The sequence below is a fragment of the Microcaecilia unicolor genome, chromosome 3 (genome assembly GCF_901765095.1).
Source record: "Microcaecilia unicolor chromosome 3, aMicUni1.1, whole genome shotgun sequence".
NCBI classification, from domain to species: domain Eukaryota; kingdom Metazoa; phylum Chordata; class Amphibia; order Gymnophiona; family Siphonopidae; genus Microcaecilia; species Microcaecilia unicolor.
In genome coordinates this window covers 254,693,385-254,717,732 of record NC_044033.1, presented here as the reverse complement: position 1 = coordinate 254,717,732, position 24,348 = coordinate 254,693,385, and the positions used below count along the sequence as shown (strand labels likewise).

Below are 24,348 nucleotides of genomic sequence, written 5' to 3'. Positions count from 1 at the left end.
CCTGTCTAAATCATCTCCGATGAGCAACTTTTTGAAACCCTGCAGTGCCCAGGGAGAGGAAAACGATGAGACTGGCTTGGAAGTAGGGCAGTAATATAGGGGGATTTTGCTTTTGCCCTGTCCTGTGTGGTCAAGTTCAGCAGCAACATCAAATTCACTGTCAAAACAGCACTCACCCCCCTTCCCCACCAAAAGGAAAAGGGTAGCACTCATTCCGCCCTGCTGGTGTCAAGGCTGATGAATATCAGAGCTGTGACAAATACAGGTCAAACAAAGCACACGGTCACAGCGAAGGAGACAAGAAAGATGATGACAAAAAACCTCTAATGGACTCAGAGTTCACATCGAAAGCTTATTGCTAAAACCTGGACTTGACAGGAGTCATGTTTCGGCTGCTCTGGCCTGCCTCAGGAGTCCCTGTATTTTAAATCTATGGCGATTTCTGGAAGCAAAAATGTTCCTCAAGATTGTATATCAGAATTAAACGACAATTCAAATATAACCTTGACTCGAAAACACTGATGGACACCATCCCAAATCCAGGGACTCCTGAGGCAGGTTGGAGCAGCCGAAACACAACTCCTGTCAAGTCTAGGTTTTAGCAATAAACTTTCGTCCATTAGAGGTTCTTTGTCATCATCTTTTTTGTCTCCTTTGCTGCAACTGTCTGCTTTGAATATCAGAGCTGTCCAGGGAATATAATAATGTTCCTGAGAAGGAGCCAAACAAACTCCAGTCCTGAACATTCATCCGTCTGCCCCTTAAACTGAAGAACCTTTACCGTAGCAGTGCACAAGCCCTCCACGAGCTGCACCTCCTGGTACACGGGGTTACACTCATCCCTTTTCCACTCTGTGAAAGAAAGCAGAGCTCATAATGTTGCCAACTGGCTCCAAATCCACCTGCAGAGCTGGGACATGCATGCTGGGACATGTAGTTCTGATTTCTCAACAACATTCTCTAAACCAGTGCATCTCAACCCAGTCCTTGGGATGCACCCAGCCGGTCTGGTTTTCAGGAGAAAAATTTGCATGCACTACCTTAATTCTGTGCAAATATGCATATTCATAAGTGCTGCACTTAGCCTAAGGGGGTAAAGCCTGGGATGGGCACAGAGGATCCTCAGTGTTGGGAGAGTGAGGGGTAAAGCCTGCGATGGACACAGAGGATCATCAGTGGTGGGGGAGTGAGAGGTAAAGCCTGGGAGGGGCACAGTGGTGGGGGAGAGAGAGGTGAAGCCTGGTGGGGCATAGAGGATCCTCAGTGGTGGGGGAGTGAGGGGCTAAAGCCTGGGATGGGCACAGAGGATCCTCAGTGGTGGGGGAGTGAAGGGTAAAGCCTGGGATGGACACAGAGGATCCTCAGTGGTGGGGGAGTGAGGGTTAAAGCCTGGGAGGGGCACAGAAGATCCTCAGTGGTGGGGGAGTGAGGGGTAAAGCCTGAGAGGGACACAGAGGATCCTCAGTGGTGGGGGAGTGAGGGATAAAGCCTGAGAGGGACACAGAGGATCCTCAGTGGTGGGGGAGAGAGGGGTGAAGCCTGGTGGGGCACAGAGGATCCTCAGTGGTGGGGGAGTGAAGGGTAAAGCCTGGGAGGGGCACAGAAGATCCTCAGTGGTGGGGGAGTGAGGGGTAAAGCCTGAGAGGGACACAGAGGATCCTCAGTGGTGGGGGAGAGAGGGGTGAAGCCTGGTGGGGCACAGAGGATCCTTAGTGGTGGGGGAGTGAAGGGTAAAGCCTGGGAGGGGCACAGTGGTGGGGGAGAGAGGGGTGAAGCCTGGTGGGGCATAGAGGATCCTCAGTGGTGGGGGAGTGAGGGAGTAAAGCCTGGGATGGGCACAGAGGATCCTCATTGGTGGGGGAGTGAGAGGTAAAGCTTGGGATGGGGACACAGGATCCTCAGTGGTGGGGGAGTGAGGGGTAAAGCCTGGGATGGGCACAGAGGATCCTCCACGGTGGGGGAGTGATGGGTAAAGCCTGGGATGGACATAGAGAAACCTCAGTGGTAGGAAAGCCATTGACTGTGAGATTTGAGGCTTGCAGTAGGTGGGGAAGATGGGTACAGACAAAGGTCCTGACAGTTATCAGGTATTATCCCTGTTTTGTAGTCCTCCCAGACCCATAATGCACTGCTCGGTCCTGAATTTTCTACTCACCACAGTCTAGCAATGGACAACACACATCAAAGGGGTTTGGCCGCTTAACCAGAACTTTGCCTAGTGGGCAGTCTGTGGTCTGAAGGCAGGTGGCATCCTGGCACTTGGGCTGAAGGGGAAAAGAAGGGGACAGTGTGAACACAGATAGCAAATCCTCGGAGTTGAACCCGGCCCACTAGCACTCATCTGCCCTGGGGAGGGGGCCTTTCATTCACTACCACTACTAACTCAATGCCAAAAGTGATCTTTTAGGGGGTTTCGCGGCAGCTCAAGTCTGTAGTAGTGTGAGACGAGTTGGAATGTAGCATGGAGTGATCTTCCCAAGGCACAAACCTTTCACATCCAGAGCTGCCTAAATACCCAGTTCCCGGAGGGAGACTATAGATCAGTCCTGGATTTCTGACCAGCCCATCCAGTGCATTATGGGACCTGTAGTGCTGATTTTTCAACAGGTAGACTCAGAGACTACAGATCCCACACTGCTTTGGGATGTGAGTTCAAAACCAGGACTGTTCTGTTGGAACTGGATGTCTTGCAGATGTTCTCATCCCAGAGTTTCCACCTGACCCCGTACAGATAATCCACTGCTGGTTTTACTCCTGTGCCTTTATGGGTGGATGTCTTGCTTTTCTTGAGAAATGTGATGGGACATTCAGAACTATAACTTCCAGCATGCAATATGGTAAAAGCAGGATTGGAATAAGTTGTCATTTTGACATGGTGTCAGGTTAAAGCTAGCATCTTCCATTAAAGCAGTGGTTCCCAAACCTGGCCCTGGATGTACCCCAGCCAGTCAGGTTTTCAGGGTATCCACAATGAATATTCATGAGAGAGATTTGCAGGCAGTGGAAGTTTGATTAACAGGAAACGGCAGGCGTGTGCTTGCCCATTATCTGGGTGGAAGCCAGTAGATGGAGCTTGTCACCTTATCAATTACATTGGTTCGAGTGTACCAAGATGGCGGCAGTTGCTGCATTGAGGAGCCAGTTAATCAAACCTCCTTGGTGGAGGCTGCCTGGGGAGGGGGCAGGGTTTCTGCACAGGGTGGTGGAAGGAGCCACAGAGACAAACGTCTGACAGGAAGTGATATCACTGGAGCATAGTGCATGCTAGGAAATGTAGCTCCAGGTCACTTGGGGGCTGGAAAAGGCACAGACTGTAGAAGATGCAGAGGCAATGGTGGTGGGTGAGTGGGTGGTTTATGACTGTCACAAGCCAGGGGACTCTCCACTGGGGCACCCTAGAAGATGCTTCAAAGGTATGGGGATGGAGGAGGGGATGAGCTGAGTCTGGGATGGAGAAGAGACAGAATTTTTAAACAGTAGGTGGGGATGGCAGGCAGAGATGCTAAGTTCCCCAGTTCCAGGCTGGAGATTTTAGGGACATTCCTGGACTTATGACCATCCCCCATCCTGGTGCATTATGGGACTTGCAGCACTGATTTTAATGGGCAGGATCAGACACTACAACTCCCACACTGCTTTAGGATGTGAGTTGAAAACCAGGACTGGTCACAAAGTCTCCAGCCTGGAACTGGGTAACTTGGCGTCTCTGCTGGATTTTAACCACAGTCTCTCCGTGCAGGGCCGCCGAGAGGCTGGGCCGGGCCCGGGACAAGGCCGCCCCCGGGCCCCCGCCCCCACTGCCACCCCCCCAGATTGTCGTCGCCCCCCCTGAGGGGGGCCCGGTGCCACAGTCCCACCCGCCTCTGCCACCAGGCCAGGCCCCTTCCACCCAAACCCCCGCCAGCAGAAGTGCTGTCTTCTGACTCTGGCGTGCGTGGCCCACACAGATGCGCTCCTCTCAGCTGATCTTCGCTGTACTTTCAGGGCTTCTGTGCGTCTGACGTCCTGCACGTCAGACACACAGACGCACAGAAGCCCTGCAGAGTACAGCGAAGATCAGCTGAGAGGAGCGCGTCTGTGTGGGCCATGCACGCCAGAGTCAGAACAGAAGACAGCACTTCTGTTGGCGGGGGTTCGGGTGGAAGGGGCCCGGTGGCGGTGGCGGGTGGGACTGCAGTGCCGGGCCCGCTTGGAGGCCCGGACCCCAGGAATTTTGTCCCCCGTCCCCCCCTCTCGGCGGCCCTGCCTCCGTGCACGGCACTTGGCCCAATGTAATGTCATTCACTGCTGTTTCAGAACTGTCATCTCTGCTCTGTACCCGTTACCCCACTGCCTGGACTGTGCAGATTCCCAAATGCTTCATTTCTAGCTTGTCTCCAGGAATTCTTTGTGCTACCTCCATTTTTTTTAACAATTCTGTCACTCATTTTGCTTTTATCACCTCTCTTGAGATCGTCAAGTGTCTACCAAGCTTTGCATGAAAAATATGACCTGAGCTAGCCCCGGAGCTTAAAAATTATGCTCATAAATTTAGGCCTGTCATTCATTTGCCTAATTTCCGAGCCCTAGTGCTGAAGATCAGAGCTAAACTCCTAACTTCTCCCTACCCTAAATCCGCCCCGTTACCAAACACTTTCTATGCTCTTAAATTTATGAGTTTTGGGACATTTTGCACCCAGCCCTAGTAAATTTTCAAAGAAGCCAATCTGGGAGCAGAACTCTGAGTTAGGATTATAAATCCTTTGAATACTGGGTCCTGCAAGAATAGAGTTGAAAATATTATTTCTTCATGTATTGTCAGGTACAAAATTAGATTCTGAGCCCTCCAGGGACAGAGAACTACCCAGTGGTACCTGACTTAGGGTTACCATATTTGGTCCCCCCCCCCCCCCCCAAAAAGAGGACACATGCCCCGCCCTCTATCACATATCGCCCCACCCCTTTCACCACACCACCCCGTCACACCCCCCTAAGGGTGTCCTCCCCTCCCCTTACTTTACTGTACTGCCCTGGTGGTCTAGTGACCTCTTTGGGGCAGGAAAGAGGCCCCTCTTTCCTGCCTGAAGCACTGCCCTGCATCCTATTCCCCTTGCAATTCTGAGTGCTGACAGTCCTGGCGCCAATTCAAAATGGCCGCCGAGAGTTGAAGCTGAATCGGCGCCGGGACCGTCAGCGTTGCAAGGGGAAGAGAGAGAATGCAGGGCAGCGCTCCAGGCAGGAAAGAAGAGGGGGCTCTTTCTTGCCCCAAAGAGGTCACTAGACCACCAGGGCAGTAGAGTAAGGTAAGGGGAGGGGATAGGACACCATTAGGCCCTCCTGCACGCCAGCCTGCCCATTTGTCCAGAAATCCGGACAAACGGGCAGGCTGGCAAAATCCGTCCGGTTGCCTGGCCATGTCCTCAAAAAGAGGACATGTCTGGGTAAAACCAGACATGTGGTAACTCTAACCTAACTGTAACTCACCTTGAGCTACTACTGAAAAACAGTGTGAGCAAAATCTAAATAAATAAAATTGTTCCTTCCCTGACAAGCACAACCCCCGGGAACGCCTGCTGTCCGCTTGGCTAGCAGTCCTTACACCATCCAACTGTACGCAGACTTCAGCCACATTGGGGGGGGGGGGGGTTATTTGGGTATAAAATTCTATGCATCACCCACAAGACCCTCCACTCAGGTTCCCCCTCTTATCTGACCTCACTGATCATCCCCTGGCTACACCCCCTCTCGTTCCCGCCCTTCCCTGGTCTGGTCTTCCATTGTCTTACCCTTCCTTCCCCTAAACTGGCACATTATGAGTGCACTGGCCACTCAGCCCATGTGGAACAACCCCCCTCCCCCCATAAGATCTGCTCTTTCTTTTCCTTGGTTCAAGTCACAACTGAAAACCCAATTTTTGTTTTAGCATTTGGCATTTCACCTAATGCCTGAGACGTAGACCTCGGTAGACAGGTTCTGATAATGTATCTGTTTATGTATTTATTAATGCATTTATTTTGGTTTGATTGCTGTCTTGAGGTGACTGATATCTGTTCTATCGAATGCTGGCGTTCCTTTCTTTGATACTTTAATCTTTCTAAACCATTTTGACCTATAGTAGAAATGGTGGTATATCAGATACAACCAGAGGCGTAGCTAGGTTTTCACATCTGGGGGAGCAGACTTTGTAAAATAGGCGCCAGACATGGGCATAGTTTGACTGTTTCATTTTGGGGGCAAAGGGTGTGGCTTGGCACATTTGCATATCATTTGCATATGTACATCTCATACATATTCGTTAAGGCCATTTAAAAAAACACACACATGCACCAGACTAAAATGCTGAATATGAAGCCAGCATATCAAAAACAATAGGGCCAGACACTTTATGAAATAACACAAAACCCTACAAAAAGACACTCAAAATCTATACAGAAAACTTAACACACAAGAGCCCTAACTCACCTATGAAAATACCCTGGACCCTAGAGCACCAATATACCTGCTACTGGAAAATGGAACAAGCTGGACTGTTACACATTCCTACACAAAACACTACATGCTAGCAGAATCTGTCACCTCAGTCACATATGCAGAACACGGACAGACCCTCATGTGATACAAAATAGGGAACCACAAAAAACGTGCCCACAAAAACTTAAATATAGACCTCTTCAAGAAAGCCAGACTCTGTAAGCAGTGCAAATACTGGTAAAAGAGAAACAGAAATGTATTTTCTCCTGTATGCTGCAAAATACAACAATAAGAAAAAAAAATGTACATTTCACAAAGCAGGCACATCTTAGTCCTTAAAAAGCACTAAATAAAAATAATGTTTTGTTTTCTACCTTTGTTGTCTGAGCATTCTATTTTTCTAGTTGGGCTGGTCCCAGTCTCTTTTCCACTTTTCATGTGTCAGTCTTCTCCTAAATTCTTTTCCAGGTTGGCTTTTCCGTTTCTTTGCTCTTCTCTTGTCTTCTTCTTGTACTTCTCTGCATCTGTCTGGCACTGATCTTTCATTTTGTTTTTTCCACCACTTTTCTCTCACTCTTTAGTCCTTAGTATTCATCTACCTACTAGCTTTGACTATCTCCCTCTCATTCCCTTTCCAGCACTCCCATTCCCCCCTCTATCTCTCCCTTACCCAGTCTCCTAAGTTCTTTTCCCATCTTTCACCCACTTCATAAGTGTTTTTCTGATCATGCTGGCCCAGTATCAGATTCTGCTGCTATCTGTCCTCTTAACTCCGTTTCCAGAGCTTCCTTTCCATTTATTTCTTTTACTTTCCTCCTTTCTTGCTCTATATCCATAAGTAAAAGCTGGGTCCTCCGCAGACTTGACTGTCCAGTGGATCCAACTTACTACTACTACTACTAATCATTTCTATAGTGCTACTAGACATAGGCAGCACTGTACACATTATATACAGGTATTTTCTCTATCCCTAGAGGGCTCATAGTAGATGACGGCAGAAAAAGACCTGCACGGTCCATCCAGTCTGCCCAACAAGATAACTCATATTTGCTGCTTTTTGTGTATACCCTACTTTGATTTGTACCTGTGCTCTTCAGGACACAGACCGTATAAGTCTGCCCAGCACTATCCTCACCTCCCAACCACCAGCCCTGCCTCCCAACCACCGGCTCTGGCACAGACCGTACAAGTCTGTCCAGCACTATCCCCGCCTCCCAACCACCAGTCCCGCTTCCCACCACCGGCTCTGGCACAGACCGTATAAGTCTGCCCAGCACTATCCCTGCCTCCCAACCACCAGCCCCACCTCCCGATCTTGACTAAGCTCCTGAGGATCCATTCCTTCGGCACAGGATTCCTTTATGCTTATCCCGCGCATGTTTGAATTCCGTGGGATCTCTATGCTGATGACTCCCAAATCTACCTTTCTACCCCTGATATCTCACCTTGTATCCAAACCAAAGTTTCAGCGTGCTTGTCTGACATTGCTGTCTGGATGTCTCAACGCCACCTGAAATTAAATATGACCAAAACCCACCTCCTCGCTCCCCCCGTTTTCTATTTCTGTTGATGGCTCTCTCATTTTCCATGACTCCTCAGCTCGAAACCTTGGGGTCATCTTTGACTCTTCTCTCTCCTTCTCTGCTCATATCCAGCAGATTGCCAAGACCTGTCATTTCTTTCTTTACAACATCCATAAAATCCGCCCCTTTCTTTCCGAGCACTCTACCAAAACCCTCATCCACACCCTTGTCACCTCTCGTTTAGACTACTGCAATCTGCTTCTTGCTGGCCTCCCACTTAGTCACCTCTCCCCTCTCCAGTCGGTTCAAAACTCTGCTGCCCGTCTTGTCTTCTGCCAGGGTCGCTTTACTCATACCACCCCTCTCCTCAAGACCCTTCACTGGCTCCCTATCCGTTTTCGCATCCTGTTCAAACTTCTTCTACTAACCTATAAATGTACTCACTCTGCTGCTCCCCAGTATCTCTCCACACTCGTCCTTCCCTACACCCCTTCCCGTGCACTCCGCTCCATGGATAAATCCTTCTTATCTGTTCCCTTCTCCACTACTGCCAACTCCAGACTTCGCGCCTTCTGTCTCGCTGCACCCTACGCCTGGAATAAACTTCCTGAGCCCCTACGTCTTGCCCCATCCTTGGCCACCTTTAAATCTAGACTGAAAGCCTACCTCTTTAACATTGCTTTTGATTCGTAACCACTTGTAACCACTCGCCTCCACCTACCCTCCTCTCTTCCTTCCCGTTCACATTAATTGATTTGATTTGCTTACTTTATTTATTTTTTGTCTATTAGATTGTAAGCTCTTTGAGCAGGGACTGTCTTTCTTCTATGTTTATGAAGCGCTGCGTACGCCTTGTAGCGCTATAGAAATGCTAAATAGTAGTTGTAGTAGTGGTTGGGAGGCGGGGCTGGTGGTTGGGAGGCGGGGATAGTGCTGGGTGTAATTTTTTTTTCTGCCTATTTTCTCCATCCATGTGCAGTTTTTCTTCTCTCTCCCTTCCCCTCCATCCATGTGCATCTCCTTCCTGTCTTCCCTTCCCTCTCCTCCATCCATGTCCAACAATTCTCTCCTTGCCCTCCCCTCCATCCACCCATGTCCAGCAACCCTCCTCTGTCCACTGCATCCCTCCATCCATGTCCAGCAACTCTCCTCTCCCCTCCATCCACCTATGTCCAGCAACTCTCCTCTTCCCTGCCCTCCCCTCTATCCACCCATGTCCAGCAACTCCCCATCCATATACAGCAATTCTCCTCTCTCCCCTGCCCCCCTCCATCCATCCATATCCAGCAATTTCTCCTCTCTCCCTGGGCCCTGTCCTCCCATCCATGTCCATCCATGCTCCTCTGCCCCCCTCCATCCATCCATATCCAGCAATTTCTCCTCTCTCCCTGGGCCCTGTCCTCCATCCATGTCCATTGATGCTCCTCTCTCCTCTTTCCCCCATCCATCCATCCATATCCAGCAATTTCTCCTCTCTCCCCTCCATCCATGTGCATCTCCTCCTGTCTTCCCTCCCCTCCATCCATGTCCAGCATTTCTCCTCTCTCCCCTCCATCCATGTGCATCTCCTCCTGTCTTCCCTCCCCTCTGTCCATCTCCAGCATTTCTCCTCTCTCCCCTCCATCCATGTGCATCTCCTCCTGTCTTCCCTCCCCTCTGTCCATGTCCAAAATTTCTCCTCTCTCCCCTCCATCCATGTGCATTTCCTCCTGTCCTCCCTTCCCTCCATCCATGTCCTACATTTCTCCTCTCCCCTCCATGTGCATCTACTTGTTGTTGTTGTTACATTTGTACCCCGCGTTTTCCCACTCATGGCAGGCTCAATGCAGCTTACATATTGTATACAGGTACTTATTTGTACCTGGGGCAATGGAGAGTTAAGTGACTTGCCCAGAGTCACAAGGAGCTGCCTGTGCCTGAAGTGGGAATCGAACTCAGTTCCTCAGTTCCCCAGGACCAAAGTCCACCACCCTAACCTCTAGGTCACTCCTCCACTTCCTCCTGTCTTTCCTCCACTCCATGTCCAGCATTTCTCCTCTCTCCCCTCCCCTCCGTCCATGTGCATCTCCTTCCTGTTTTTGCATCTCTTCCATCCATATGCAACATTTCTCCTGCCTTCCCCTGCATCCATATACAGCAACTCTCATATCTCCCCTGCCCTCCCCTCCATCAATGTCCAGCAACTCTCCTCTCTCCCCTGCCCTCCCCTGCATCCATGTTCAGCAACTCTCCCCTGCCCTCCCCTACATCCATGTCCAGCGATTTCTCCCCTCTTCCCTGCCCTCCCCTGCATCCATGTTCAGTGATTTCTCACCTCTTCCCTGCCCCTGCATCCATGTTCAGCGATTTCTCCTCTCTTCCCTGTCCCCTGCATCCAAGTCAGCGATTTCTCCCCTCTTCCCTTCCCCCTGCATCCATGTTCAGCAATTTCTCCCCTCTTCCCTGCCCCTGCATCCATGTTCAGCGATTTCTCCCCTCTTCCCTGCCCCCTGCATTCAAGTTCAGCGATTTCTCCCCTCTTCCCTTCCCCCTGCATCCATGTTCAGCAATTTCTCCCCTCTTCCCTGCCCCTGCATCCATGTTCAGCGATTTCTCCCCTCTTCCCTGTCCCCTGCATCCAAGTCAGCGATTCTCCCCTCTTCCCTTCCCCCTGCATCCATGTTCAGCAATTTCGCCCCTCTTCCCTGCCCCTGCATCCATGTTCAGCGATTTCTCCCCTCTTCCCTGCCCCCTGCATTCATGTTCAGCGATTTCTCCCCTCTTCCCTGTCCCCTGCATCCATGTCAGCGATTTCTCCCCTCTTCCCTGCCCCCTGCATTCAAGTTCAGCGATTTCTCACCTCTTCCCTGCCCCCTGCATCCATGTTCAGCGATTTCTCCTCTCTTCCCTGTCCCCTGCATCCAAGTCAGCGATTTCTCCCCTCTTCCCTTCCCCCTGCATCCATGTTCAGCAATTTCTCCCCTCTTCCCTGTCCCCTGCATCCAAGTCAGCGATTCTCCCCTCTTCCCTTCCCCCTGCATCCATGTTCAGCAATTTCTCCCCTCTTCCCTGCCCCTGCATCCATGTTCAGCGATTTCTCCCCTCTTCCCTGCCCCCTGCATTCATGTTCAGCGATTTCTCCCCTCTTCCCTGTCCCCTGCCCTACCTCTTAAAACTCATTTTACCTGACAATGGCAGTGAAAGAAGCAAAGAACAGCCGCTCATCTTCAGCTGCCTTTCTCCTTCCCTCTCAGCATCCCGCCCTTGCGTAAACAGGAAATGAGGGCGGGACCACAGCTCAGCTGAGAGGGAAGGAGAAATCTGAAGACAAGCCGGCTGTCCTCTGCTTCTTTCACTGCCGTTCGCTGCATAGGCGCTGGTTTTTTTTTAAAATCGATTTAGGGGAGCAACCGCTCCCCCTGCGCACCACCTAGCTACGCTTCTGGATACAACAATAATAAATCAGAATTTCCCCCCATCAATGGCCTTGAGAATTCCCCTCTGGTGACCGGATGCCTAAGTCTCTCTCAGGAGCAAGTTACCAGACCAAGAGAAGCATGAAAAGAACTTACCGGGGAGGTGGGGAGTGGAACTGGAAAAAAGCAGAGACAGATAATTATTAGTTTACCAGATCGAGAAGTATAAGATGTACTTTAGAGAACGTAGGGACAGGTTCTATGAACACGTGTAAATGGCGCTATTCAAGTAATTTATGCAAATGGACCATAGTGTATGTAAATGAACAGTTTCGGGCTATGTGCAAGTTGGTACGCATCACTCTTTAACGGCGTGGGCATTCGCATGAGCGGGACACATATTCTGCATAGAATGCTAGAACTGACCTGCGTTTTTTAGCATTTCAGACATGAGCGTTTACAACACCTCTAACATATATGAGTGTGTGTGACCTGCTCCGCTATTAGTTTATTCCTTAGGGAATAAGCTAAATATTGGGAAGATACTGGGCCCTGCCCCAGGGACAGGCCATTCATGGGTATATAAAAATTGTCATACACTGGATCATTCACCTCCGCTGAAAGTAAAACTCATGAGGCACAGTAGTAAATGTCGAAGGGCCATCTGAAAACTACCTTTGTACTGTCTGAGATGATGAACTTACCTGTCCATTCTACTCTAATTCTCATAAATACATAAGTACATAAGTATTGCCACACTGGGACAGACCAAAGGTCCATCAAGCCCAGTATTCTGCTTCTAATCCAGGTCACAGATACCTGGCAAGATCCTCCCCCCCCCCCCCCCCCAAAATTCAATACATTTTATGATGCTTATCCCAGAAATAAGCAGTGGATTTTCCCAAGTCAATTTAATAATGGTCTATGAACTTTTCCTTTAGGAAGCCGTCCAGAACCTTTTAAAACCCCGCTAAGCTAACCGCCTTTACCGTAATCTCTAGTAACGAATTCCAGAGTTTAATTACACGTTGAGTGAAGAAAAATTTTCTCCAATTCATATTAAATTTACTACTTTGTAGCTTCATCGCATGTCCCCTAGTCCTAGTATTTTTGGAAAGAGTAAACAAACTATTCACATCTACCAGTTCCACTCCACTCATTATTTTATAGACCTCTCGCTTTTGTCTAATTCTCGATAGTCCCTTTATAGTTACTTCATAAAATGCTTCTTGCTTTAATACACTCAGCTCATCTTGAACTTTTGTTTTTGTGTTTTTCAAATCCCTATGATATCTGATTATTTGTGCTGCTTGGCGACTCTTTTACAAATTTTTTGTTCTCAACCGATTCAAGGTTTGATCTTTTGATATGAAGTCCAAATAAGGATTTTAAAAGTCCCTCGTTAACCCCTAGAATCCCCTGTTCTTTTGACGTCCTCTGTATCTCTCTCCAGAGCCACGTCATTACATTTTAACTTGGTATTTTCATGCTAACTCTTACCACAGGTGTACGCTGCACAGCACTGAGTCTCCGGGTCATAGTCCTTCTGTAAGATGAATCCAGGTGTACAGTCTGGAGCTGAGGGACACAAGGGGCACTCTGGAAAAGAGAGAGAGAGAGGAGAGTGAAGCAGACAGGAGGCTGTAACAGTGGCCGGTGTGAAGATAAAAAAAATTTATGCTGTGAGACGAAAGGGGTTTAATGGGAATCTTATCGTCAGGCTTAAGCTGGATATTTTCTCCAGAGACACAGAAAGTTACAAGTCATCAGCAAAAAGTAGAAATGAACTCCAAACAGCCTGATAACCTCAGCCAAAGGTTTTTAGGTAGAATATTAGCGGTGACAAAGAAGTTCCCTAATGGGCACCTAAAGACAGTTTCCTTATTATCCACAAGACCAGTGTGTTATGCCCGTCAACCAGCAGATGGAGACATAGAGTTTGAACCTTGCCCTGTATTGAGCACCATGCAGCACATGCTATTCAGTATTTGTGTCTCCAGCAAGTGATGATGGGCATAATGTGTAGCTGTCTTTGAACTGCTGTGGTGCAACTGCGTTCCTGGTCAAGCAGGGTTAGTTAGAGAAAGACTCCAAGGTTCATCTGTGAGTATCACATTTTGGAAATACCAAGAGGAGTCTGGGTCCCTTCTCTCTTTTCTTATCCAGTGGACCTGAAGGATGACCCCCCCCCCCCCCCTTTTCAGGATATGAGGTAAATTAAAACAGAAATAGAGAGAGCTAAAAACAGGAGAAATTTTCACTGGATTGGTGTCTTTACGAGAGGCCTTCAGCTCCCTATCAGAGGGAAGCATGGTTGACCAGACGTGGAACCCTACGCACAGGGGGGAGCTGATATCAGCAGAGTGGAACTTTCCAGAAGCCAGACTCCAGGTCGGCAAGGTCATAGGAAAGCTTCACCTTTTGGTCCCAGAGGAAAAGGAGAAACCAAATGTCTTCTTAGATGACAGCTGTGACAAAGAAGGACCAACTACTCCTGTGGAGGGTGTCACAGCTCTGAAGGATATGTAAGATCTCAAACTAGAGACCTGAATAAAGCAAGCCTTAGGGTGGAAGCTGCTGATTGTAATAGTGACATATCCAGAGCCTGGTAGGTGCAACAGTCTCCGGTTGAGCTGTTGGAAAAAGACCACCGAGCTTTGTGGATTGATGGGACTGGATGGGTTCATGAGGACATGGGTGTTTAGCCTCCTTGTCTCTCGCCATTTTGCTTTTATTGAATTTCTCTTACTAAATGTTTGTTTGTAAACAGCTTTGATGTTTTTTGAATGGCAGTATATTAGGACTGGAAATAAATTCTAGATGGACCATTGGTCTGACCCAGTATGGCTATTCTTATGTTCTTATAAACATAAACAACCCCCAAGATATTTGGGAGAAGGCTTTGCTAGAAGCAAATCTGTTTTGTTTTGTTTTTTATTGATCCTGTAGGTATTTTGCAGCCTCTTGTGTACTTACCACAATCATAATCATGACAGCAGGGATCTGAACCGCTCACTTCCACTTGGATGGAGCCTGTCTTACTGCAGGGGTCAGAAGTCGGGCAAGTCACATCCTCACATTCCTTTGGATGCAAAACCCACATCAATGATGCCAAAATTGGAAACTTCCAACCTCAGAATGCCTTCTCCCCTATACCCAGAGAAACACCTAACTTCAAGAGGACTGAGAGTTTGGTTATACAAGAGACAGAGGCCTGCAACGTTTTACACCAGAGCAAGAGAAACATGAAAACAAACTTACCGAGGGTGAGGGTTGAGGAACTGCAACAGAATAGAAACAGATAATTCTCATGTTATCATATCAGTAGGTGTAAGACGTGGTGAAAACATATACAGTACAGGGGATTAATCCTTTACAGACAGCATCATCATTTAAACACTAACCAGCCGCTATTTAAAACCATTTAACCGGCCAAAAATGGCACTTAACCGGGCTATTCACACATCGCTGGCTGTTTGGAGGCTGAAATAACAGGCCTATCTTTGGCCCGTTTCAACTTAACCGGCCAGTACTGAATATTAACTTGGCCAGTTAAGTTGAAGCCGGCCAAAACATAAACCGGATATTCCGTTCCGTTCACTGGAATCGGCCCTGCATTGAATACCCCGGCTCGGTACCGACCACGAGAATCAGCCCAGCCACCTCCCGCGGTCTGAACACTGGCCTCACAGTACATACATGAACGGCCACAATACCGACATACACACACATGTGTACACATAAGCACTTAAATACCAGTATTCTGCCTGTGCGCTATTGTATAAATTGGCGCACAATGGCGAGTTGATTGAAGGTGGCTGTACAAAGGCTGGAGCCCGGCCTGTCCTTACAGTCATAGCCGCCGGGGGGGGGGGGGCAGGGGGGACAAAATTCCCAAGGGGGGCCCGGCGCCACAGTCCCACCCACCCTCCGTCGTCGACCATCTGCCAGCGGGCCGGGCCCCCTGCATTGAAATCACAGCGCCTCTCACCTCTGTGTGAAAGCACTGCAGGCAGCAGGGCAGCAGATCGCCTTCCTTCGGGCCTCCTTCCCTCCCTGTGTCCCACCCTCGTCTGACGTAATTTCCGCGAGGGCGGGACACAAGGAGGGAAGGAGGACTGAAGGGAGGTGATCTGCTGCCCTGCGGCCTACAACGCTTTCACACGGAGGTGAGAGGCGCTGTGATTTCAAAGCAGAGGGCAGGTGGAGGAGGGGGAGCGGCGGCAACCTCGGTGGGGGGGTGGAGGGGGGTGCGGCAGCGGTGGCCTGGGGGGCGTGGGCGGGGCCTCAGGGGCAGCCTTGCCCCGGGCCCGGTCCAGTCTGTTGGCGGCCCTGCTTACAGTTAGACAAGTACATTGTGTATAACCACTATAATTTGCATGCAGTTTTTAACAATCCAGGCTCAAGCATTTACACAAGCTTTGTGGCCGTTGGCACTCAGTAATTCCACTATTAAACATCTGATACAGCTTCAGAAATGAGCCCCTTCATAGGCGCCGACTCCATGGGTGCTGTGGGTGCTCGAGCACCCCCAATATTTTGACCTGTCGGAAGTTCCCAGCCAGCCCGACCTTCCCGCCCTCTTCTCCGTCAACAGTCCTCCCGCCCTCATTTCCTGTTTCCGCAAGGGCGGGACCAGAGCTGAGAGAGAAGGGAAGGCTGAAGCACTGAGCCTGCTCGCCTTTCACTGCTGCCGCCAGGACCCTGAGGTAAGATGAATTTTAAATTCTGGGCGACACGCAGGAAGGCGAGGGCAGAGGACTGTTGTGGGAGAAGAGGTCAGGAGGGGGCCTGGAAGTCGGAGGAGAGGGAGGGGGCCTGGAACTCAAAGGGACGGGGCCTGGAAGTCGGAGGAGAGGGAAGGCGGCCTGGAAGTCAGAGGAGAGGGAGGGCAGCCTGGAACTCGGAGGAGAGGGAGGGCTGCTTGGAACTCAGAGGAGAGGGGAGAGGATGGGAGGGGGGAGGAGGAGGAGGGGGAGGGGGAGAGAGGAGGGACAGGGAAGGGGGAATGCACCACCTGTTAAAAAAAAAATTTTCAGCACCCCCAATCATTTTGAAAAGTTGGCTCCTATGGGCCCCTTAATACAGTAGAAAATGCTACCCAGCAGCTTTTGAAGTCAACAGCAATAAACAGTATATAAACCCCACTCCCCCATATAAATATCAGACAGGTGTGAACGGTAACTTCATATTTTCCTCAAACCCATACCGCAGGTGTATGTTGGGCAGCACTCGATGTCGGGGTCATAATCTTTATGTAGAGAGAATCTGGGGCCACAGTCTGGAACTGAGGGACATGATGGACATTCTGGAAAAGATGGAGCGTGGGGAAAGATGATGACAATAGAAGCTCAATGAGGTCTGACTACACCATGCAAAAGAGAGAGAGAGTAGAGAGATTCAGAAACATGTCACCATCTGGCACACGGAAAGAAGACCGAAGACCATGACCACACACCTAGGAGGGGACAGAGTGGACAGACACTCTGGAAAAGAAGGAGATTGGAGAAAGAAGGAGACAGAAAGATGAATGCAAGAGCAGCTCATTGAGATCTGACCCAACCATGTGACAGAGGGTAGAGAAATACAGAAAAATGTCGCTTTTTGACCCTGGAAGAAGACCATGACTGCACATCTAGGAGGGGAAGTAGTGGATAAACACTCTGGAAAAGTTGAGAGTGGGGAAAGATGAAGACAACAGAGGATCTTGCCACCATGCAAGAGAGACAGAGAAAGACAAACAGAGGCAAAAACATGTTGCCATGTGACACGCTGGAAGAAGACCATGACTGCACACCTAGAAAGGGAGGCGATGGATAAACACCCTGGCTAGAGGAAGGAAGGGGATTTTATGATTATGCCGATGAGAAAAGATGAACGGAATGAGAACCTGGAGAAGAAGTAGAGGAGATGCCTCATCACTACTGGATTAGTTGGAACTAGATAAGGGTAGATCAAGATGTTAATGTCTAAAATAGTTTCCTAAAGTCTCATATACTTACCACATTCATAATGGGGGCAGCAGGAATCCAAACTTGGTTCTGTGACCGCAACGGCATCTTTCTGCTGGCAGGGCTCTGGGGGTGTGCAGGTCACTCCTGAACATACAACCTGCTGCAAAACCGATAACGTACACATCACAAGAAGAAACCCACCACCTCACGGCTCAATGATCATGTCAGCCCTACTTTTAGAGATCTGGTGATCAGACTCATTACTACAAGGATGTGGAGCTTGGGGTGATTCCTTAACCTCCAAAAAAGAGAAGAAAATGAATCTTACCGGGGATGTGGGTGGTAGAACTGGAAAAGAGCCAAGAAAGATGATTATTTACTTCATCAGATCGAGAAGTATAACATATGGTGCGGACATGTAGGAAATAATTCTAAAAGGAGGCACCAACATTTAAGCACCAGACACACGCATACATGCCCATAGGCCGTAAATGCCAATAATCTGACAAAATTCCATCACATGACGCCTAAGTGCGATGATGCGTACATTTTAGGGTGGGCGCGCACATGGCTGGAGTGTGGATGGGGTGCATGGTTACACATGTAAACGATAACATGCTCTCAATTTTGCATGTGCTTTGGCGATCTAGACTTGAGAATTTACACTATACCGTATGGCTGGCGGAAGTGATCGTCCCTAAAATATAGGTGTGCATTTGCCCTGCGGCGCAGTAAATGAATGTAGACACCTACTTTAGGCTCCAGGTAGACCCCCCTTTTATTGAACTACCCCGGTACTTTCTGGGCTCATGAATGTTTTAGTTTGTTCTCCTGCAACTCTTGCTCTCACCTCATTACCAATACTTCCCTTCTAGTCAGTTCAGATAACGATTCTCACCTTTATCCAATGAATTCAACTAGTACCTCAGTACGCCAGGGTTCTTTTACTTTTAGATTTAATGACATCCCTAGTGTGAAAAATAGTCTTCGATACTGTCCCAGAATTCACCGCTCTTTTAGCGTCCTCTTTGGAAAACTGAACCCATCTCTAGATCCTCCTCATCACCTCGTTATTACATTTTAACTTCATATTAATGGTCACGCTCTTACCACAGGTGTATATTGTGCAGCACTGAGTCTCGGGGTCGTAATCTTTCTGTAGGATGAATCCAGGATCACAATTTGGAACTGAGGGACATGATGGGCACTCTGGAAAAAGGAGAGAGAGGAAGCATGAAGACAGAAGGACAGAGGAATGAAAAGGTTACTGATGGCTCACCCAACTAGGCCTGTGAGTGGAGAGAGATAAAAGCACGTCCGCTGCAGTGCGCTGGAAGAAGGCCGAAGAGAGAAGGGCGGTGATGGAGACTCTAACTACAGCAAGAAGAGAGAAAGGAAATGGTGGACTTTTTGATTATCTAGATGGGAGAATAAACTCAGTGAAAATCTTGAAAGGAAGCAGAGGAGGATCTGGTTGGGCCATTATCATTGCAGATTTGTTTAGGGCCTGGAAATTTCTGTGACCATTCTTCAAACAGGATAGATCCAATGAGGCAACTAGAGTAGTAAGAAGTTTAGGATTCTCAGTCCTAACATGGGTCTCATGATTATTTTTCAGCCTCTCCTGCGCTTACCACAGTTGTAATCAGGACAGCAGGGATCTGAGCCAGACACTTCCACTTGGATGGAGCCTGTTTTACTGCAGGGGTCAGAGGTCGGGCAGGTCACGTCCTCACATTCCTTTGGATGCAAAACCCACATCAATGACACCAAAATCCTTTCTCCCCCACACCTATACAGCATATGAACAGACACCTAATTTCAAGGGAACTGAGTGTTCAGTTATACATGGGATGGAGGCCTACAATATCGACCTCAATGCAAGAGAGACATAAAATAAAACTTACCGAGGGTGAGGGTTGAACAACTGCAATAGAATAAAGATAGATAATTATGACCTTCTCATATCAGTAGGTTTAAGACACGGTGTACATATCGATGTTTGGGGAGGATGCCTGAGAGGAGTTTATTTGATAAGACAAAATGGCCGCCCATTTTCCTTTCTAGAATATTAGCCCAGGAGGTCAATTGCCTTCTTGGAATTTGGGCACAAGCATTTACACCACCCTTGGGTAATCCAGATTTGGCAACTACACGCACATCTCGTAGTGTCTATAAGATGCAAACACTCTTGCAAGCACCACAGATATGCCTGTGGTTATAGGACAGTGAGCAGGCAGCATACAGGCCTATCTCAGACAGCCTGAAAATTCTCGGAGTAACAATCGACCGGAACCTCTCACTAGAGAACCAAGCGAAATCCACCATAAAGAAAATGTTTCACTCAATGTGGAGACTCAAACGCGTGAAACCATTCCTCCCAAGGGAAGTATTTTGCAACCTGATACAATCAATGGTACTAAGCCACGCAGACTACTGCAACGGAATCTATGCAGGATGCAAAGAACAAATCATAAAGAAACTTCAGACCACACAAAACACAGCAACCAGGCTTATAATTAGAAAAACGCATTTTGAAAGCGCCAAACCCCTACGACAAAAACTGCACTGGCTCCCAATCAAAGATCATATCGCTTTCAAAATCTGTGCAATAGTTCACAAAATTATTTACGGAGAAGCCCCGGGATATATGACAGACCTCATTGACCTGCCAACTAGAAACACCACACGATCAGCACGTTCATACCTAAATCTCCATTACCCAAGCAGCAAAGGACTAAAATACAAATCAACTTACACATCCAGCTATTCCTATTTAAGCACACAACTATGGAACGCACTGCCTAAAGTAGTAAAAACTACGGTCGACCACTTAAATTTCCGAAAGGTCCTAAAAACTAACCTGTTCAGAAAGGCATACCCCACCGACCCAACATAAATAACCTGGACATTTGCGACATAACGAAACCAAAGACCGTAAAAGACATATCCTAACTCTTCATCTTTCTCTCTGTTCCCCCAATGTATTCACCATAGTTGAACCTCTTTCTACCATAATATCACCTTGTATTTGTTCATACCGGAACTGCAAACGCTGTTACGGTACTATGTAAGCCACAATGAGCATGCAAATAGGTGGGAAAATGTGGGATACAAATGTAACAAATAATAATAATTTCCACACGCATATGCACCCCTAGGCTCATATCGTCCCTTATTTTATAACCTGTGTGTGCAGCTCGCACCTCACTATAGGAAGATAATTCTTCATAGGGAGATAATTCTATAAAGAACGAACCAACATTTGACAGCAAGAACACCAACATACACTGGCATAAATAGCAGTATTTCAGCTACGTGCTATCCTATAAAACGACACCATAATATGATGAGGCATAGTTTGAATATTTTCCCATAATTCTTTGCTCTTTCGCATGCAGATTGGCTATATTTACCCCTCCCCGGATCCATCGTATCTTCACATTTTAAATACATTTTTCCCAACACTTACCACAGTCATATGTGGGACAGCACTGGGTCTCGGGATCATAATCTTTCTGTAAGGAGGATCCTGGACCACAGACTGGAACTGAGGGACATGAGAGACACTCTGGAAAAGAGGGAGATACGGCAAGAGGATGAAGAGAAAGTGAAAAAGGAAACTAAATATCGTTGGGTCAACTAGACTTACGAGTCCAGAGAGACACAACACGTCAGTAATGAATGCATTGGATGAAGACCATGAGCGCACGCTTGGTAGAGGAAGGAGGGGATGGGCACTCAGTTTGGAGGAGGCTACAGGAATTGATGCATGTCTCACCAAAGACCTCCGAGCACCCCGCCTCCCTCCTCCCCGGCACTGTCTCCCCACAGTGACCACTGTCTTACCACAGTGATACTCTGTACAGCAGGGGTCAGTCATGTTGGTCTCCACCTCCACAGAGCCAGACTTCAGGCATAGCATCCGCATGGGACACTGTGCATCCGAGCAGTTTGTAGTCACATGGTCCGTTATCTGCATCAGAAATAAAATAGAACATTACCCCACCCCCCAAAGATAGGTGACACATCAGCTTTTCACTCTATTATACCCTCTTCACTCTCTCTCTCTCTCTCTCTCTCTCTCTTCAGTCTTTTCATCATTTCTTGTGTTCTTCAAGAGAATTTTCATATATTGCTTATGCAAGCGATGCCTTCTTTTCAGAAGTTTAGTACCTGTAGAATTGTATGTAAAACTGCCTCGACTCAGGTCTTACTCCAAATCCTATCCTAAATCCAATTTCAGACTCTAATTCCACCATGATCTCAATTCTATAGCCCAGGCCTTTATTCCAAACCCTAACCCAAACCTCTAAACCAAATTGCTATCCTGGTCTGAACCCTAAATCTGACCACAGTGTCTCATAACTCTAACCCTGGAGTCCTCATGGACCTGGAGAACAGGTGATTGTGTCCTTCCCACCTCCTGTTAAACCCCTCATTTGTGTAATGGAGAGGTTTTCTGTAACCCTAGAGTACCTGTTTGGAGATAAGGAATAGTTCTACACCCCTTGACTGTTGCAATGCTCGCTCTGTACCCATGGAGTCCCCTTTGTCTTTTACAAGCCTGTCTTTGTTCAGACCTCCTGAATGGTGGACAGAGATCTCTGAAACCAGAACCCCTTCAGTTCAGAGGCAGGGGCCTATCTAGCTGAGGCCTTCTTCTGCCCCCCCCCCCCCCCCCCCTCCGAAGAGCCACCTGTCTCTGGCAGAGTGCTTTCTGTATCACACAGGTCCTCTGTGTCATGGGGTCGGTGTGGAGTGGCACCAAGGGAAAAAATAGAGTGAGACATTCAGAAAGGGTAACAAGATCATGAAGGATGAAAAGTTGATAACGTTTGAGTGGAACTGCTGCCTCAATATTTGCATGTCATCTGTATAATCCCAAACACTCACAAATTATATATCTCACACAGTCCAGGCTGACAACTTCAACATCTATTTTCATTTTTTTTCTTTTTTATGTATATATATATATATTTTTTTATGTATGTTTCCGGGGATCATCAGAATAAATATCAGCAAATCCCATCTGGGAACAGCATCCCATTTATTGTGGCGCTGTATAAATCTTCATAGATCAACCCGATTTTATCTTCTTCAAAAACTTTTTATATATATCAATCCTTAAAATAACATATCTTCATAACCTTTAAGGTACAATATTTGCATGGGCACAGCTTATGCAGTCACCTTGGTAGGGGGGATAACAACAGGTATCACTGGTGGACTTGGTGGTGAGAAGATCTTAGGGGTGGTCACAGCTGGGATGGTTGTTGAAGGTGTTGAAGATTCTCCAGGAACAGTAATATCTATACCTGGAAACGCAATAGATTGTGTGTTATAATTCCTTACCTCCTTCCTTAGACATGGTGTACAACACAGTAAACAGAAGAACATCACAAATCCAGTGCATCACAGAGTAATGCAAAAAATAAATAATTCCTCTGGAAGGGAGGCAATAATTTTTCTCCTCACTAGAGTGGCTCTAGATATATCAGTGTCTCTGGCGGGAATTAATTCATTAAGGGAGGAATATAGATGATGACCATCTCCCAGAGGAGGGTGATAGATCAAATCCATTGTGCGGGAGGAGTTGTTGCCCTTACTGCACAGTTCTGGGCTCTGGGGTGTGTGTTCCAGGGGCCCAAGGAGCCTAGAGCTCAGGAGAGAAGAGCCACATGTGAGGAGTGTGGATTGTGGTGTTGGATTTGTTTAACAGCTAGTCCTAGAGCAGTGGTTCGAGGAGCACGGTTAGAGAAAGGAGGCTATAGACCCAGGGAGGAAGCATTCAAGTCTGCTAGATCCTTAAGAGTGCCTACAATTGGTCACCAACATAAGGATTTTCCCATAAAGAAGGAAGAAGACCCAATAATCCCAGGATTTAATAGAATCTGACTTGACTTCCTTATCTTAAGGTTTTGTTTCTGCATTGGGTTTGTAAATCATACTGAATATTTGTATTAATTTATGGAGCTGAGATACTAGAATTAGTCGGTACTTGGAGCGTAGGAGGCAACTTTTCAAATTATGGAGAATAAATTCAAAATTCTTGGCCTAGTGTATAAGGGACTCTCCTCTCATTCTCCCAGTTACTAGCTGACCACCAGAACCCTTATGACCTAAGCCAAACTCTTCGTTCTTCACAAGCTGCTCTTCTCTCTCTTCCACCTGCATCAAGTATTCATTTAGACATCACAAGAGATTCTGCCTTTTGCTACCTTAGTCCATCTTTCTGGAATTCCCTCCCCAAACCCCACCCCCAACATTCATTTTGAATCACCCTTCCGGAAATTCAACAAAGTAGTTAAATCCTAGCTCTTCCAAATGGCTTTTGGTTAGTCCCGTTACCTTCTGAGTGCTCCCCACCTCCCCTTCCTTCCCCCAGCCTGACCTTTCACTGCCCTTCTTTTCTTCCATGCATTCTTTTGACCCATGCGTCCCCCACAATGACTTTAGTCCCCATACTTCTCTCGCCCTTTTCCTTGGTCTTCCCTCTCCTCTTGATTTTACTATAAACTGCTCTGCTGTGCCACGTATGAATGGAGTATATCAAGTCTTTTGTATGTAAATAAATACTTAACCCATGTTTCACTTCTTTGCACACTGTGAAGAAGTTTGCTCAATACTGGGGCGATTAGGAGCTCACAATGCTGGTAACTATAAACTGGAATGCTTATGACTGTATCTAGGACTGGTGGTGTTAGTTCAAAAGATGAGGGCCCTGGAAGCCATTTCTTCCTCAAACCCAGCACACACAGCACTAGGAGATGTATGATGGCTGCCCCTGACCCCTCTCATAAGAACATATGCATTCCATACTGGGACAGACTGAAGGTCCATCAAGCCCAACATCCTATTTCCAACAGCAGCTAATCCAGGTTACAAGTACCTGGCAAGATCCCAAAACAGTAAAACAGATTTTATGCTGCTGATCCTAGAAATAAGCAGTGGATTTTCCCAAGTCCAGTTTAATAATGTTTTTTAAACCCTGCTAAGCTAACTGCTTTTACCACACTCTGGCAA

The 24,348-nt window shown here is 47.8% G+C and overlaps 1 protein-coding gene across 1 annotated transcript in view; it reads right to left on the bottom strand.

Annotated features, from left to right (window-relative positions):
• LOC115464607 (otogelin-like protein) overlaps nt 1-24,348 on the bottom strand; it is a 55,313-nt gene that overhangs the window by 461 nt on the left and 30,504 nt on the right. Inside the window, exons 26-36 of the mRNA XM_030194966.1 lie at nt 22,516-22,640; nt 21,172-21,298; nt 20,795-20,893; nt 19,230-19,249; nt 18,957-19,062; nt 18,389-18,531; nt 17,371-17,479; nt 14,630-14,649; nt 14,345-14,450; nt 12,869-12,967; nt 782-852 (exon numbers count right to left, since the gene is read on the bottom strand). Of these exons, the coding sequence (XP_030050826.1) occupies nt 782-852; nt 12,869-12,967; nt 14,345-14,450; nt 14,630-14,649; nt 17,371-17,479; nt 18,389-18,531; nt 18,957-19,062; nt 19,230-19,249; nt 20,795-20,893; nt 21,172-21,298; nt 22,516-22,640 (1,025 nt within the window). The remainder of the gene's footprint in view (nt 1-781; nt 853-12,868; nt 12,968-14,344; nt 14,451-14,629; nt 14,650-17,370; nt 17,480-18,388; nt 18,532-18,956; nt 19,063-19,229; nt 19,250-20,794; nt 20,894-21,171; nt 21,299-22,515; nt 22,641-24,348) is intronic.